Source organism: Metarhizium brunneum, chromosome 6, assembly GCF_013426205.1.
Source record: "Metarhizium brunneum chromosome 6, complete sequence".
Classification (NCBI taxonomy): Eukaryota; Fungi; Ascomycota; class Sordariomycetes; order Hypocreales; family Clavicipitaceae; genus Metarhizium; species Metarhizium brunneum.
Window position 1 is genome coordinate 3171868 of NC_089427.1, and position 17252 is coordinate 3189119.

Below are 17252 nucleotides of genomic sequence, written 5' to 3' on the forward strand. Positions count from 1 at the left end.
ATGGCTGCAATAGGCGATGGGCGATGGGCGATGGGCGATGGGCAATGGCTGATCCCATTGTCGTGTACTCCGTATCGACGTACGCATCACTGCGTGCATACAGCCTGCTCGAGACAAAAGACGATATTGCTTACATGCCCTGCATTTGAGGAGATTTCAGAAACTCGTCACACACTCACACAATCTGAATGAACCACGCGTTGGGTACCGAGTAGAATGTCTCGTAAGCCCTCTCAACCGCCTTCTAACTACGGAGTACCCCGTGTATACCCCGTGTACGGCCAGCAAACAAATACTACTCACAATCGTCGGGGCAACAGGCCTCAAACAACTGGCCTGGTTATTCGCGGCGGATATCGCAGCGTCTGGCATTGCCACAAGGACAGCACGCCCGCTGGAAGGCCCGTCTGACCTCTATCTAAATCGGTTTCTCGCCGCTACAGCATCCAACATGCAGCCAATGCTTCCTTTGCTGATCAGGCGTCAATACCTGTTCAGCTTCTGTACGGAGTGTTAGGCAGGGGAAAGGTGTAGCAGCATCACCTACGGAATAAATTCAAGGCATCGGTTTCATATCGCATTCTCCCTTGTGGAAATAAAGTACCAGTCACTTTCAATGTCTACATCTACCGAAATCGGCTGCAAAGAGAATAAATACGCCGCTAGTCCAAGCCACATCTCACCAATCCGGCGCACGCTCCGGCACACCTTTCTACTGCACCGTCCATTCTCCGATCCAGCAATTCGGGTCTACCGACACGCGTCTGGTCCGGCGTGACCGTCCTACGCTTGCCGAGCGCAACCCTCCGACTTGGGGTATCCAGCGTCTGTTCTGTGCAAGGTGTGGTTGCCGCGCCCGTTTGTCCCCTTGCCATGAGCCAGGAACGAAATGCACGGGCATGTATTTCCAGTGGGTAGGTGGCCTGCGAAATGCCGACGAGACCGAGCCGAGTGCCTTCATCAGGTAGGATATGAATTTTTTTTCCCCTATGGACTTTGCAACAAACCCACGATATGAGCGAGTAAAAGACATGGGGCGTGTGAGACATGGTCCCAGAAGAAGACGAGAGAAAACCACACGATACCCACTATGCCCGTTGACTTGCCTGATCATGGTAAGACAAAATGTGGATGGAGAACTGGCATGACCACGAGGAGTATGAGCTCGCTTGTATGACTAGGGCGTTCAAATGGAATCCCGGAGTGCGAGAGAGTGAGAAGGAAAAAAGCTATTCAGCCGCTGGACGTGGCGCTTGCGGCTTTGGCTTTGTTGACTCGTGGCAAGGACCATTTTATGTCTTGTGGAACTTGGAGGTGTATGTGCAACTCAAGATGCGTTCTTTTATACCAGGAGGAAAGGCAGCGGGTTAAGATGGTTTGCTCCGTAGGCGTGGTGGATTAGGGCAGAGGGGACGTGTCGCTGAAGCTGGACGTGAATCAGGATAGTACATTCTATATACAAATCTCGATTGTGCTTTGGATGTGGCGGCCATATTATACAGATGTCGTTGACGTTGCGCGGAGAGAACCGGGTGGTTGACTCTGTGGCGTGATAAAAATCATCTTCTTGTGAGTGACATGGTCGACGCTTGATATCTAGCCGTTGAGAACAGATCAAATTGCAAGGCTGGCAAAAGATGCCTCGACCAAGTATACTTCTTCTTTCGCATTACCGAGTTTTGGCCGATGCCCTTCACGCAGTTATATCCCTTCATGCCGACAATCGTGAGCAGTGGACGGCCAAACCGTAAAGCCAAGTTATTGAAACGACGTACCTTTCTGGCTTCTTCACCCGGGGCCGAGTACAAAAGCTGCCCTGATGAGCCTCGTGCTGCATGAACACATCCTGACACTGAAACGAGCACCGGGCACCGCCGTAGAAGCACGAACCGTTGATTGCCCGTTACTCCCATCCCTAGGAAACACATCAGGGGCATGTCCAAGAGTTCACCCTGCGAGAGAGAGACAGAGACAGAGGTACCCGATGCTGACAATATTTGTAGCAGAAGCTGCCCAAGGTATAAGTATGCAACGTACTCTCAGTCCTTCACAAGACGTGCCACAAACGGCGGGCAACACAGACGGGCACGGGCAAAGTCCAATCAATAATACAGTTCTGGCTATATAGCAAAAAGAAAAAAGGGTAAGAAAAACGCCTGTTGTGCATTAAAATGCTCCCGCAATCCGTTTTCCTCTACAACATTACAAAATGCCCCAGCGTAATTACCCCAGACAAAATAAAACTTTGCAAAGGACCAATTATACACTCCCGCCGTATTTTATTTTTAATCCGTCCAGCCCAACGCGCTGTTGATAGAAACGTACATCAACCAGGGATATCCTCTCCACCCCCCCCCCCCCCCTTCTTCTCACAATACAATCGCCAATTCAGGTCGGTCAATCTTCTCCTCATCCAGGTTTGGATAGTACGGGACCATGGCATCAGCACACTGGACATAGGCATCATTGTAGAGGCGCCAGTATGGGGTGCGGACTTTGCGGGCCGGGTGGAAAAGGCCTGCCCAGACGTAGTTGAGCACGACACCCGGCCCGACAGCCATCCTGATGGCTTCGACGGCTTCGACGATGCGGTCGATGACGTGAGGGCTGGTTTCAAACAGGTTGGGGAAGAGGAGGTTCAGCAGATGGACCATGGCGTCTTCGCAGCCGAGCCCAATGACGCCGAGGGCGATGTGCTTGACGACAGATGCGGCTGTTTGGCGGTGGACCTGGTCCCGGTCGATAAGGGCGTCTTCTAGGAGAGGGGTTACGGCGTAGACGTAGTCCTTGGCCATTTCGCCAATGTACTCGAATAAAAAGGAGAGTGATTTGAGCACGCCGTTTTGCACATTGAGCTCGGGGACCCGGTACTCGTTCATCAGGGCTGGGAGCACGGTGAAGGGTGCGCACGTCTCTGCGACGATGCCAATGGCGACGGCTGTGTTGACTCGAGACTGACGCTCCTGGACACGGAGGTTGTTCAGGAGCGTGGCGAGGACGTCCTGCGGGCCGATGGCCTTGGCGATGAAACCAAACGTATTGTTGGCGGCTCGTCGGATACCCTTCTTGTGAGCCTTGAGCATGTCCAGCAGCTCGAAGCAGATGCGCATCCATTCACGGGCGTTGACGCTCTCGGGCCCGCGGTCCGCAATACGTCCCACAAGATCGATGGTGTTTTCCTGGACCTTCTCGTGACGATTGCGAAGAATGGGCGTGAGGCGAGGCAGCAAGTCCTTGATAGGAGGCTGCATCTGGCTGATACCTACGACCGTCACAATGGATCGCAGGGCGCCCAGGATGGACCCAAGAACTTCGGGGTACTCTTCGCCGAGGTACTCGTACAAGATGATGCCAAGCTCGCCCATGAGGGCGTCTTCACCGCACTGCTGCATGACCATGGCGATTCGCGAAATGAGATCGGCGGCCTGCTGTCGCACGGTGGCAGACTTGTTGTTCAGCCTCCAGCGAATCGTGCCGACAATCTGGGGCAGATACGGCTTGCATCGTGTGCCCAGGGCGTTGACTACAGAGCCGAAGCCGTTGAGCATAACGACGTCTTCGACACTCTGTTCCTGGAACGCATGCAGAATGCCGTCCACCAGCCTCTCCTCCAACCGCTCGCCGATATCTGCGGCGCCAAGACTAGCCACAAGCTTCTCAGTGGTTTCCACCGTCATTTTGCGGTACGCCTCACTCTCATCTTTTAGGTTGCTGACGATTCTTTCCAGGATCTCGCTGACACCAACCTTTTGTCCAATATCGAACGTCGTCTCCACAACTTGCTTGTAGTTCCGCTTGTCGAGGGCCATTCTCCTCACCCAGAAACTCTTGAAAAACTCATCGAGCACGTGTTCCTTGAGATAGCCCGCCGTAACACCCTCCGTGCCTGCGCACTGGGAGACGACCTTGAGCACAACCTTCTTCATCTCCTCGTCGGGGGAAGAAAATTCTCGCAAGAGAATCTCCATAATTTGACTGGTGTAGTAATTGGCATACTCTTCGTCCATGAGAGGAATAATGTATCCAACCGCCTTGAGAAAGCCAGCAAGCCCCTTGCCACGCTGTTTACGCGCACCAGTCCACAGAGGGTTCAAAATATCGTCGAAGCTCTCAATACCGTATGGGTTGGATGCCTCTGCCAAAGCTGCAATGGCCAAACTGGTCACGGTCCTAACCTTTGTCTGCTCATCGTTCAAGTTGGGAGCAATGCACTCAACAAGACCTTTGAGATGCGGCAGGACAGCACAGCCCATCAGAATGGCAATCTGCTGAACAATCTTCACACCGGTATGTCTGGCGTGCCATGATTTCTTGCTTCGGCAGACGGCTCGCAAAAAGGGCAGCAACGCTGGAATGGTGAGAGCAGACGCCACAACCGCGAAGGCTCTGGCGGTTGTGTTACGCACATATTCGTCAGGATGGTCGATATCTGGCCGCATGACGCTAATCATAGTCGCCAAACCAGCGGCTTTTGCCACATTGGAGATAATCTCACGACCTTCGACTCGGGCATAGTAGTCTTGGTCAATGAGCAACGGCTCAATAACCACAAGGATTCTGTGAACGTAGGGCCGCACTAAATCATCCAGTTTGTATAGAATTCGATCAATGACCTTGACCAAGAGATGGCGTTCTTGGTCCTCCAGAGACTTCTCCATGAGAAGTGGTAGGATTTGAGCAAATAATGGTCCGGCCCCAAAGTTCCTCGCATTGTCTGTAATTTGCCGAAGGGCCGTCTTTCGCATAGGTGGGGTTCCATTCTTGATTTTAAGCAGGAGCCGCATGATTTTGCGCTCCTTCAGCTCCTCCACAGATAGGGCGTTCTCGTCTGCTCCGTCGTTGAGCTTGCCAAAGTACGCCATATCCTCTGGCTTGAGGAACTGCAAATCACCTACACCAGAGAGCTCAGCCGGCACCGGTCTGCCCCCTAGCCTCACTTGATCCGGATCCTGCATCATGAAGCCTGTCGCTGGAGCCGGCGTTGCCATCAGCTTATGTGCCGGGGCGCGAACAGGTTCATACCCAGGAGGTGGCTCCAAAATCTTATATCCTTCATTTTCACCCGGCAGTAGCATATCTAGCTCTTCATCGCTGAGGGGGAGATTACGGGCAGAGATATCGTTTCCAAAGGCCGGCGGTAAGGCACCGGGAGCTTGAGTTGGATGCATCGGGGTAGCAAGTCCTTGGTTACCCATGGGTGTCGCTGAAGGGGCTTGGTCCCATCGGGAGCGCTTTTTGGTGGTCTCTCCGTCGCCGATGGATGGTGCTTGGTCCCATCTTGAACGCTTTGGCTTCACCTCCTCGGCCTTATCCTGAGGCTGTTCCTCAGCTGGTGCAGAGGATACATCCCATCTCTTCTTTCGCTTTCGTCCTGCCGTAACAGCCTCAGTCGATCCGGCCTCGGCGTTCTCCTTGTCCACGTCTCGCAACGTCGGCTGGGCCTCGGCCTCGTTGTCTTCGCCATTGAGCTTGTCCTGAATAGCCTTTCGAACACGTTCCTCCTCTTTATCTAGTTCGCGGGCTTCCATGATTTCTCTGTAGGTTGCCCCATTCTCGGCGGCTCCGGCCTGTCGGTTCTCTGCAAAAGGATCGGCTCTGGTAGGCGTCAAAACTCGATTAAATCGACGTTTCTGGTAGTCGGTTTCGCGGTCAGTAATTCGACCGCTCTTCTCGCCTTTTCCCGCAAGAATATCATCTTCTTCCACTCCATTTCCTCTGGCAAACTCGTCGATCATGTCTCGCGATGCAGTATATTGGCCCACGAGCCGCCGGGTATTGTCTTCATCCATATCATCATCCTCATCCCCCATCGGCAGCGACGTGTGGTATCCTGCAAATTTGTCGCCTCCATCACGCTCATATAGCTCATTATCAGCGCTATCCGTGAGCTTCTGTCTCCTGTCGTCGTTGCGCTGAGTTGACGCATCCAGCGCGCGCGAGCTTTTCTTCGCAGCGTTTCGCTCGCGCTGGAGCTTCGCGATCGTGTCGAAATCTGCGTCGGACATCTTGACTCAGCAAATTCTTCTTTTTTTATTCACCTCATCCCGGTTCCAGATCGCAAGACGAAATTCCAGAGTTCCCGTTGCACATGGATAGGCAGCCTCGATGGGGGTTGGGGGTTGAAGGTGAACGAGACTTTCCAGCTAGCCCAAGCTGAGGCGGCGAAAAGTCTCAGAGAGCTGTAGCGGCAAGCCCCTGCCGACGTTTATCCGACCATCCAGAACTCTTGGCACATGTGTGCACCCGTGGAAGCTGGACAATCTTGTCCATGTCAGAAATGGTACACTTGGGCTGGGCTCTCTGTTTCTTGCAAATAATTGATATAACCATTCGATATGATTGGCGGTTTTTACGTGTCAATCGTCATTTGTGTTATATGGTATCCGAGCTACCCGTATTTGTCTGGACGTACAGTTTTCCTCCCCGTCTTCTAGGAGCTCCCCCGCGTCCTCCTGCGCTTATGTAAGGAGATCGTCTCGATACTTTTGCGCTCTCCTACATTTTCGACCACTGTATTGCTTCTCGCTTTTGCATCAACAGCCGATCGCCTCTTTCTTGGCCCACTCAGTATGACTTCTTCCTGGATCTCAGATTTCACCCGGACCGGTTCGACCTCTTCCACCGGTTGAGTCTTGCCTGTGCGATTTGAAAACTCTCTGAGATCAGCCGTAAACAACACCGAGTGCGCCCATCCTGCATAGTCACCCCAAATGGTCCGGAAATGGTCCCCGACTGCATCATACATTGCTTTGTTGAACGTCTTCGCTTTTGACTTGCCGAATTTGTAATCTCTCTGCGCTATCTGCCACACGTGTGTGTCCACCGGAACAGATTCACCCCAACCGAGGCCCATAAGACATACGCAGTCAGCAACCTTTGGTCCGACACCAGTTAATGACAGCAGTGCTTCGTGGGCTCCCTTGTATGTTGGGTTGCTACTGCCCGCACTTGACGAGAGTCTGGGCCCAGAGTGTCGAGGATTACGGAGCGATTCAAGCCATGAGGATGGTTTCTCGAGGGCAACTACGCGAGCCGTATTCGCAATATATTTCGCACGATAGCCGAAACCTAGCTCTCGTAGATGTGATTCGACATTTTTGCCAGTAAGAGATTCGGGAGTGGGAAAGTCGTGCATGGGTTCTCCATCAATGTAGCCGATGAGGGGCCCGTAATGATTGCATAGTTTATGGACCTGTAGAGGTTAGGAAACGCAAACATCCTCGGGTCAACTTGGTATGATTCACCATTTGAGAAATGCGACTGATGTTGTTGTTACTGCTGCATATGAAGCATATCAGCGCTTCCCAGGCATCCTGGCTAAGAATTCGCACACCCTTAAACTCAGGGGCTTTCTTCTGAAAATTAGGGTCCGATTTTGACCACTGATCGTATAGAGCACCAAGGTCAAGGTTCAAGCTAAAGTATCGACGAACAAGCTCCTCCGTGTCGTCTTGATTGAGTTCATCTGTGACTCTGCGTGATGGCGGCGTCGGGAGAGCATCCTGATATTCCGGCCAGGTAACCCTGTAATGGAGATGGGAAGGGTCCTGCCTCAGAGACAGTATCCGGCCTTGGAGAGTACATGTCCTTTGATAAACAGTGAGAAGCCACGCCATTTGTAAAGTCACTGCAATACTAACCACTCATCACTTATTTTGCGCCATCTAAACGACTGACCACATCTCAATGTCGTGTCGATGCAGAGCTCTGAGAGGCTCATAGGCAACTTCCGCCACTCCGTTGCTCGTTTTATACACATTACTGCGTAATCATAGAAATCAAAATCACGTAGCTGCCAGATGAAAGACAAAGAAAAGAAGGGTGAGACTGAATGAATAATGAATAAAATGGTAACCAACCACCCAGTCCTGAGGTTCGATTTACCTGCAATGGCTGAAGGTCATTGAATGGATTTACCCTGAAGTCTGAAGATACGTACCTTGGTACTTTTGGTTGGCACCCTGGCATTGAACCCGCGGATCAACCGCTGCATGGGCTCTGCCGGCACCACAATCACACATTGAGTAGTTGAGCTAGGCCCAAAATAGGCTAGCCCCTCGCAGCGAAAAAGCTCCAGCCTCGCCCGAGTTGAACAGTTGAAACTCGAACACCAAGTCGTAGCGAGATCTTCGACGCTGCCGACTACATACCCGAATCATCAGATTCGTGCGGCCTATTGATCGCCCGAGGTTGTGACTTGTTGTCGCGAATTATGAACGGGGACAGTTATTCGTCACGTGGCGGTTCGTACCCTGAAATCTTTGATCAACCTGAACACTTGGGAGCATTGCTAACCTCATGCCGTGTCAAAGCAGAGGGCCGAAGCGGTCGGGACTATCCTGTAAGTTTGTCAAGCCACCGCAAATTACCTTATTTAACCACCGTACAGACTTCTAGGGGAGATCGAGAAGACCGCCGCGACCGCCATAGAGACCGGGATCGTGACCGCGACCGTGAGAGAGACCGGGATCGGGGGGACCGTCACCGTGATCGCAGACGATCAAGGTCACCAGACCATCGTGGTGGGCATCGTCGTGGAGATGGTGGTGATGTAGATGCCTATTCCTCCAGCCGCAACCACCGCGACAGAGAACGAGAGGACAGATATTCTGGACGCGATCGAAGGGGAGAGCGCGACTGGGATCGAGATCGAGGTTCCTCGCGCAGAGATGCCCGGCGCGATGAAGACGATAGACCCAACAGGCGAGACCGAGAAGGCGTCGATGATCGTCGCCGTGGTGGCCGGGGCGGAGATCGACGAGATGATGGTTTTGCACGACAAGAGAGTCGCAGAAGCCCATCTCCTGCAAAGCCACGAGAACCCACCCCGGACTTGACAGACATTACCCCGGTTCTGGAAAGGAAGAGGAGGATGACTCAATGGGATATTAAACCACCGGGGTACGAATTGGTAACGGCTGAACAGGCAAAGCTGTCGGGTATGTTCCCATTGCCCGGAGCCCCGCGACAGCAGCCGATGGACCCTACAAAGCTCCAGGCTTTTATGAAAGAGCCAAATGGTGGCGTTTCGAGTGCTGGTCTGAAAGCAAGCAACTCTCGTCAAGCGAAGCGTCTTATTGTTTCCAACATCCCCGAAGGAAACAGCGAGGAGAACCTTCTATCCTTTTTCAACCTTCAGCTCAATGGCCTGAATGTTATTGAGAGCTCGGATCCATGCAACCTCTGCCAGTTCTCAACCGACCGGTCGTTTGCAGTCTTGGAATTCAGGAATGCTGGTGATGCTACCGTGGCTCTTGCTTTGGACGGCATAAATATGGAGGCAGACGACACCATGAATGGAGACGGTGGTGAGAAACAGGGCTTATCAATTCGACGTCCCAAGGACTACGTTATGCCAGCTATCCCCGAGGAAATGGCTTACGACCCCAATGTCGTATCAAATGTCGTACCTGACACGGTGCACAAGTTGTCCATCACGAACATCCCGACGTTCCTTACCGAGGATCAGATAATTGAACTCCTCGCTGCATTTGGAAAGCCGAAGGCATTTGTTCTCGTAAAAGACAGCAGCACTGAAGAATCAAGGGTAGTGTTTTCTTAAGTGACATCCAAGCATCAACACTGTATACTGACATGTGATAGGGTATTGCCTTTGCGGAATATCTCGAGCCCGGTTCTGCCAACGAGCCCGCGCTGAACGCCTTAAATGGCATGGACGTCGGGGGCAAGAAGCTGAAAGTCTTAAAGGCTAGCATTGGTCCCACTCAGGTTGCCAATTTCGATGTTGGTATCACAGCCATCAGCGGTCTCGCCTCTCAGACTTCTACCGATGCCGAGAAGGGACGCGTGCTTCAACTCCTCAATATGGTGACCCCAGAAGAGTTAATGGACACGGAAGAATACGAAGGTACGTTGTTGTTTTCTACGATGTGGCTTTGGCCATACTAATTATGTTACTAGAAATCTGCGAGGATGTCCGCGAGGAATGCTCCAAGTTTGGAAATATCCTGGAACTCAAGATTCCCCGCCCAGTGGGTGGCAGCCGACAGTCTGCCGGAGTCGGCAAGATATTCGTCAAGTTTGACACGCCAGACTCTTGCCACAAGGCATTGACTGCATTGGCAGGCAGAAAGTTTGCCGACCGAACCGTCGTTACCACATACTTCCCTGAAGTAAGCCTTCTCCGCCGCGTTACACAGTGTATTCGTAGCTAATCCAATGCTTAGGAAAATTTCGACGTGGGTGCCTGGTGAGATCACTCATGGTGCATCGAGCAACCCAGGGCAGACACATAAGTTGGCTAGCTAGACGTGGGAAATGGAAATCTTTCAAAAAAAAAAAAATCTGTATTCTTCTATTTTTGTAAAACAGTAAGGCTTGTAAGGTGATGAGGATGATGCCTGACTTAAAATGCGACCTGTAACAGATCTGGGCGGAATTGGAGTCGTGGGAATATGAAATGGGACTAAAAATAACAGCACAGCTACGGCAAAAATCGCAACGCGGTTTCTAGACTAATAGCGACTATTAAGCTCTGCAGAATCTTCGTTCTTGTTAGTAAATGCTATCCTGACGTGCAAATTGATGAAACAAGTGGGAAGTGTGGTGTTGGCGAGAGATCAGAAGTCCAGTTCATTCATCGAGTCCGAAGACTCTAACATAAGAGGTACCAGAAATAATGAAACAATTGTGTTCTTATCATCATATAGGTACGCCTTGGAAATGTGTAGGCATGATAGAAATGCGACGACTTACAGTTAAGCATTACAAAAGCTGATTGACAGCAGATTGACAATTGACTTGGTATGCAATTCGGAGTGATAACACCAGGCGGACGAAGAAGAATCAGGAAAAAAAAAGCCATGCTGCCAAATTATTAGTAGTCTGCCGCCAAGGTCCCCACCTTGGATAGCTGGACCAGCACCACGTGATAATGCATGTGATTGAACGGCCCCTGCTGCCCTGCTGTGGCTGTCCCTGCGACTGCCCACACATTCTGCCCTAACTAAGCGAAAATTTGCTGCTCCACACAAGACTTCGAGACTTGCGACCTCGCCAACTGAACTCCCCGACCATTCCTTCATTGTCGACCAGCAAGACAACACAGCCAAGATGGGTAGACTTCACAGCAAGGGAAAGGGCATTTCTGCCTCCGCGATCCCATACTCTCGCGCCGCGCCTGCGTGGTTGAAGACCACCCCCGAGCAGGTCGTTGAGCAGATCTGCAAGCTTGCCAGAAAGGGTGCTACCCCTTCGCAGATTGGTGTCATTCTCCGTGACTCCCACGGTGTTGCCCAGGTCAAGATCGTCACCGGTACGTCTTGAAAAGCGAACGAGGAATGTCTTTTGTTACTAACTGAGTATCGCTAGGTAACCGAATTCTGCGAATCCTGAAGTCGAACGGTATGGTACCCTGAAGACGTTTGATACGAATGTGGTGAAGGAAATACACATCTACCAAGAGAAACATGTCTCTGGTTTTGCCTCTGTGCGGTCAAGACTGACAGAGTGAATTTTGACAGGCCTTGCCCCCGAGCTTCCTGAGGACCTGTACATGCTGATCAAGAAGGTATGTCGAGCATGTGCTGCAATTTTGGTTTCGTTTCGTCGGGCCCTGTGACCATGTTTGAAATGTGCTAACATGCTACCCTCTAGGCTGTTGCCGTTCGCAAGCACCTCGAGCGCAACCGCAAGGACAAGGACTCCAAGTTCCGCCTTATTCTTATCGAGTCTCGAATCCACCGTCTGGCTCGTTACTACAAGACCGTCGGCGTTCTGCCTCCTACCTGGAAGTACGAGTCTGCTACTGCCTCCACCATTGTCGCATAAAGCGGAGAAATAGGATGATATAGTTGCAGCGCGTGGAAGGCGGATTCACTTGGTCCCGGAGTTGGGGAGGAAAATTATGGAACAACCTGCATTTAGAAGCCCTGATGCTTGGTCCGTGGTCTGGATGACCGTGACGAATGGTCGAATGAGCTTAAAAAATGAAAGCAATTTGACTGCCCAACTTTTGAATCGTTCAATTGGAAACCGTGGTATCATTTTCATCGTGCCTAAAGGATGGCTCCCTAAACGCCTGCTTATGCGTGGTTTTGTCCAACAATGCGTCCCAACCCCGAGTCCACACTACTTAGCTACCATTGCCCTCCAATTCCTTGGACCTCTGAATAAGGTATTCGCCCAGACATCGTAGAGGGTCCGTTGGCCTAATTGAGTCAGTAAGAGTACACGAGCATGTCTTGCTTTGGTTTTTTTTTTTTTCAAGTTGCTTACTGGTTCTTGGCCAACTGCTTCATACCCTCGAGTAGTACACCAGTTACTTTCGTATTCAAGTATCTTCTTGTGGAATCACCATGTGCAGGTGCTTCTGAAGGCATAGTAAAGCCAGGGTCGGGGTGTACAGACGGCGCTCGAGAACCTAGAGCTGGAGTGCCTGTCCGTGCTGGAGCTGGGCTGGGAGCTAGGTTGGCAGGAGCCGGTGACTATGTATCGCCGTGTTAGCAGAATACGACGTTCCAGCGGTGATAGCTCAACGGAGCGCTTTGCACTTCGAATAACGCACCGCTGCCTGGTCAATTGGAGCATCGGACATGACAACGTCTTTTTGAGGTGTGTCGATCGAAGGCGGTTGGTGCCCCGCCGTGGTGGTGACCGCGGTGTTGCTGGTCGGAGCCTTGTCAACCATAGGGGATGCGCGAGAAGCCTCTGGAGTCGCTTCTGATTTGGATATTTCGTCTGCCATGCTGCCAGTGATTTTTCACGTAGAATTATGCCTGTAAGGATCGAACTACTGGATTGTGGATGGTTTGACCGCGATCGCGCTGGTTGATTGCCCGTGGTGGCTGAAGTGGCTCAGGCAAGGCGTCTTTGGGTAAGTTGTTTCAACGCGGTCAGCTGACTTCGTGTTTGCACTTTCCAACTCCGTCGCGTCTGCCAGATCGACAACGCTCGATGTCGCAGGAAACGCTATCGCGTCTTGCATTGTGCTGATACCGATGGATGCGTTTGTCACACATTTTTACCGGTCTGACACAAGCGATGAAAGCTGCCGGTCTGCGTCTCACCGTGATAGTGCCGGTGAGCGGGCGCCAAAGCGCGTGAAGCGAGATGAAATTAAGAACCCAGGCCCGGACTTTCCAGACTCTGAAGAGTCTGACCATGGAAATGAGTCGCAAAAGAAGACTAATTGGGGGTCGCACCACAGTGAAGATGCGGATACTTCATACCTGCATGAAGCCACTGCATTTGAGAATGTCCTGCCACCTACACAGACAGATGCCGATGCAATTGAGGAATATGAACAGACGAGGTCTTCCCAAAAAGAGGCCGACAATGATGGGACTACCGCAAATACCAAATCTTTATGGATCAAAGGACGCAGCTCAATATATGTGGACGCCTTTAATCTCGCCCTCGATACAGTGTTGGAAGAAGAATCGGAACTGTTTGATGAGAAAGAGATGGAAGTTTTCAGGAGGTGGAAAGTATTGTCATACGAAGCACAGTATCTGTAAGTTCTATTGCTATATGCACGACTGTGCATGGACTCTAACTTTGTGGGAGATATGTTCGCCTGTTTCTCAGAAAAACCGCAGCGTGGCATCGGTCCAGCCGTTTAGGATACTATTCCGACATTTCAGAGCCCGAAGAGGCTATTGCAGCCTTGCAAGCCATCCAGAAACTGCCAACGAAAAATAGCCAAGACACTGAGGAGCTGGTTTCGGGATTTGACCTTGAGAGGTTCAACTTGGGAGCAAGCTTCGCATTTGCTGATGCTTCGGAAGACTACATCAACAGTGTTGAAGAAGCAGCATCGCTTTTGCTCTTGGATGAACTCAGAGCACTGGCCAAGGATGCTAAAATCCAGGGAAAGAATAAGGCGGAACTCGTGAAAGGTCTATGTCGAATGAGTCAACAACAACTTGGGCTGATGGCGCTTGGATTGAGCCGGCAGAACAGTCGCGATTCTGACGTTTCTGTCTCTGACCAGGAGTCTACCGGATCTTGCAAGAATGGACACCTGAAGCGGCAAAATTTAAATCGAAACGAGCACTTTTTGAGGAAGATGTTGGCCATTTTGGGACCATGCATTCGCTTGTCGCCGCTTACCTACAAGCTTTTTGAACGAGTGCACTTGGTGTTTTATCGATCTACTGAGTGGACGGAGAAATCACTTACCACAATAATCCTGGCCAAGATTGCGAGACGAAATTTCCCAGAGTACATTGTATGCAGGACCTCAACCATATTTGCTTCACGTTTACATCTTTTGGAATTTGAAGCGGGTATTCGCCTGGAGGCAGACGTGGATAACATACTTGAGTCTAGCGGAGTTCCTAACGAAGAGGATTTGCAACGGATCATGGATATCTTTGAAATGGTCTACCCTCGATGGAAGCAATATGTTAACGAGGAGGGAGAAAAGGAGCGGATGGTGTACGAAATGGGTGAGGGTGCCTACCTTAGGAGATTCAATCCTGCGCATTCGTATACTAGGATTATTGTAAAGGCTATGTGGGTAATGGGGAGACGGAAAGAATATGCTCGTGAGCATGGACTCCTTGAGGAACTGTTAGACCAGAAATTGTTTCACTTGGCTCGGCGAGGCTCATGGTATCAACGCAAGGCATTGCTGGAGGAGCACTACATGCCCACTGTGCGTGATGATGAGGGGTCTGGGGATTTGGAGCAGCGAAGGAAGCAGTGGAAGAGAATAGCTGCTACAACCTGTGAAACAGCACTACAAGATCCCGACTGCCATTTGATCCATCACTATGATCTTCAAAAACGACTCATCAAGCTCGAAAGGAAGTTGCGAATTCCACGCCGATTACAGCATGACTTTGGACACGTCCGGCTGGCAGAACCCATCGAAATCAATGTCGAAGGAATACAGTTGAAAAGGTCTCCGAGTCTTAAACCTGGCGCTCAACAGGCTTCAACCAAGACCGTTTGGCTGGACGAATTGGATACTGGAGGCGAGTGCAGCGTGGAAGAGATGTGCTTGAGTCATTTCCGTTCCCAGGGCTGGAAGGGATATCACGCAGAAGGGGGAGCTATCCGCACCATCTTTGCATATCTCTTCTACGATATCCTGTTTCTCTACATACCCAACGTGTTCCAAACGGAATACCAGACCTGCCCCTTGGACCTACACACAGATGCCTTCTTCTCCGCCAGAGCATCGGAGATCAACCACCGCCTCGTTGAAATAGCCAACGGACAGGGCGAACGGTTCCTCCGACAAGTCTGGGATAGAGAACACGAGCGCAGGACCAGTGTCGTCGGTTTAAACTGGGACTTTGACGTGGACGACATGGCGCAGCTGGTACGGTGCTTCGAAGGCAGTGCCCTAGCAGCCATATGCAAAGTCATGGCCCAGGAATACAAGCACCGGGGGGGAGGGGTGCCAGATCTAATCCTTTGGCGGGCAAATGACCAGTCAGCTGAAGGAGCCCGAAGCACACCGGAAGCACCGAGAGGCGAAGTCATGTTTGCAGAAGTCAAGAGCGCAAACGACCGGCTGAGCGATACGCAGCGGTTGTGGATCCATGTCCTTACTGGCGCTGGTGTTACGGTGGCTTTGTGTAATGCCATTGCTAGGGAGGTGAGAGAAGTGGATTGATTATACAGGACGGCGATGAGCACAAACCTTGTGAAGCTGACTGGCAATGTCTTGTACGACCTATACCTACTTGTGCTTGGTGTATAAGCACATACATTTGACGACTCCAGAGTGCTTTCTGCCTTGCCAGATTCTGCATCCGAGGCTGTGCGTAAACTGTAATTGTACAGTCGAGCCAGACACATTGGCGCAGTTCCATATGGAAGTGGAGATAATTGCCGCCAATCCACCGAGAGACGAAATGGTAGCCAAGAACAAGCCTTGCAGAGACCAACCGTTCTTCTGTATCAGACGCTCTGACCTATTGTGTGGGTTAAGCAATTCTCAAACCTTGTTTCTTCTTTCTCTTGAGCACCCTGGCAACATTAACAATTCCTAAACAGTTACTCGTGAGATGGAAGCGGAGTTGCAGACGCAGGACGGAGTAAACCCATGTTATAGAGAAAAACCGTCGCCTTGAACCAATGACAACCAGGGCCAGCAAAACTCCACACGAACCATACCACCAGGACCCGTTTCATCACCATGTTCGCTTCATTTCGTTCATAAGCATGTAATGCACAATGCTGGCACCCAAAAAAGCAAACTATCAGCTATCCGACGTCCCTAAATTTCCAGGAACGCACGTCAAAATGTTCCATGGTGTTTCTAGCTGTTACGTGTAACATTTTTAGAAACGTTGTTAGAATCTGGATGGCCCGTTTCAGAGGCCTGCTCTAGGGATTCTCCTTAGCCGCCTGGGTTTTGGGAAACCGGACGAATCTTTAGGACTTGAGGCAAGGACCCCTGTCCACGTCACCCCGCTAAGGAATCAGCCCCGGTGAGAACTCGTCCTTCAACTCAGTGTGGGATAAGGGACCCGGGGTGATGTACATACATAAGAACCAGACAAAATACGTTGGTGAGCTGGCGGAGAAGAGGGTTATCCCTGGGGGGAGGGGGCCTTGGAGATTTGCCGGCATGGTTGGCGTGTTGATGTGATGAGTATGAGTGGGTTAAGTTGTGCGTTACTTGTTTTATACAGACGGGGAACTTGGACCACGGCATAGACTGGGACATGCATCGAGATAGGCATGGCGGTTGCTTAGAGACATTCTTGTGAAGACGGGGGCTGCATCACGGAAGAGAATGGACGACTGGATATCGTGAATCTCACGCCTATAGTGTGAGGGGAAGGAAGGAAACTGTCTCTATTCAAAAATAGCAAATAACTAGCCAGATTCAATCGCAAGGAGACGTGGAAATAAATTACAAATATCAGAATCACGATGCCAAGTGCAAACCCCTCGCCGTGCCTCTGACACACATCACAGGATGGAACCATTCCCTCGGATCACGGGGGCGTTTTCTCCCCCGCTAAAGGTCTCACTGCCTTGCAAAGCCACCAGCTTGCTACACTCGAGCCAAGGAAAAGAAAATCCCTTCATGACCTTTACAGAGCGACAAGTTTGCCCGTCGCACCCCCTCCAACAATCGTCCTCGCGTGAAGACGGCATTTCACTTTCACAGAGAGGTCGCCCCCGAAAAACGCCTCATCACCCCTCTCGCCTCTTTCCAGCACTTGAAGAAAAGGCCACCAAGTACTTCGTACACTAGCTGATGTCGTCACCAGATCGAAGCAACCTCAAAGTCTCCATCTTGATAAACGAAGTGAGGGGAACTA

At 51.2% G+C, this 17252-nt stretch overlaps 6 protein-coding genes across 6 annotated transcripts; 3 read left to right on the forward strand and 3 right to left on the reverse strand.

Annotated features, from left to right (window-relative positions):
* Window positions 1-2369: 2369 nt before the first annotated feature.
* Window positions 2370-6005, reverse strand: prp10 (U2 snRNP component prp10; the record flags this gene model as incomplete). Its single annotated transcript, XM_014690559.1, has 1 exon — window positions 2370-6005. One exon carries the CDS (start codon window positions 6003-6005, stop codon window positions 2370-2372), a length of 3636 nt encoding a protein of 1211 aa, XP_014546045.1.
* Window positions 6006-6430: 425 nt separating this feature from the next.
* OGG1 (N-glycosylase/DNA lyase) lies at window positions 6431-7616 on the reverse strand (the record flags this gene model as incomplete). Its single annotated transcript, XM_066131609.1, has 2 exons — window positions 6431-7192; window positions 7245-7616. The coding sequence occupies 2 exons, from the start codon at window positions 7614-7616 to the stop codon at window positions 6431-6433; spliced, it is 1134 nt and encodes a 377-aa protein (XP_065987692.1).
* A 596-nt stretch (window positions 7617-8212) lies between these two features.
* U2af50 (Splicing factor U2AF subunit) lies at window positions 8213-10214 on the forward strand (the record flags this gene model as incomplete). Its single annotated transcript, XM_014690557.1, has 5 exons — window positions 8213-8341; window positions 8390-9547; window positions 9604-9868; window positions 9922-10133; window positions 10188-10214. 5 exons carry the CDS (start codon window positions 8213-8215, stop codon window positions 10212-10214), a joined length of 1791 nt encoding a protein of 596 aa, XP_014546043.1.
* Window positions 10215-11073: 859 nt separating this feature from the next.
* Window positions 11074-11790, forward strand: RPS13 (40S ribosomal protein uS15; the record flags this gene model as incomplete). Its single annotated transcript, XM_014690556.1, has 4 exons — window positions 11074-11275; window positions 11332-11364; window positions 11484-11530; window positions 11617-11790. 4 exons carry the CDS (start codon window positions 11074-11076, stop codon window positions 11788-11790), a joined length of 456 nt encoding a protein of 151 aa, XP_014546042.1.
* Window positions 11791-12094: 304 nt separating this feature from the next.
* Window positions 12095-12706, reverse strand: SDC1 (COMPASS component SDC1; the record flags this gene model as incomplete). The annotated part of the gene is made up of 3 exons (XM_014690555.1): window positions 12095-12170; window positions 12238-12446; window positions 12527-12706. The coding sequence occupies 3 exons, from the start codon at window positions 12704-12706 to the stop codon at window positions 12095-12097; spliced, it is 465 nt and encodes a 154-aa protein (XP_014546041.1).
* A 253-nt stretch (window positions 12707-12959) lies between these two features.
* Window positions 12960-15589, forward strand: FAN1 (Fanconi-associated nuclease 1; the record flags this gene model as incomplete). The annotated part of the gene is made up of 2 exons (XM_014690554.1): window positions 12960-13474; window positions 13528-15589. The coding sequence occupies 2 exons, from the start codon at window positions 12960-12962 to the stop codon at window positions 15587-15589; spliced, it is 2577 nt and encodes an 858-aa protein (XP_014546040.1).
* Between the last annotated feature and the right edge of the window lie 1663 nt (window positions 15590-17252).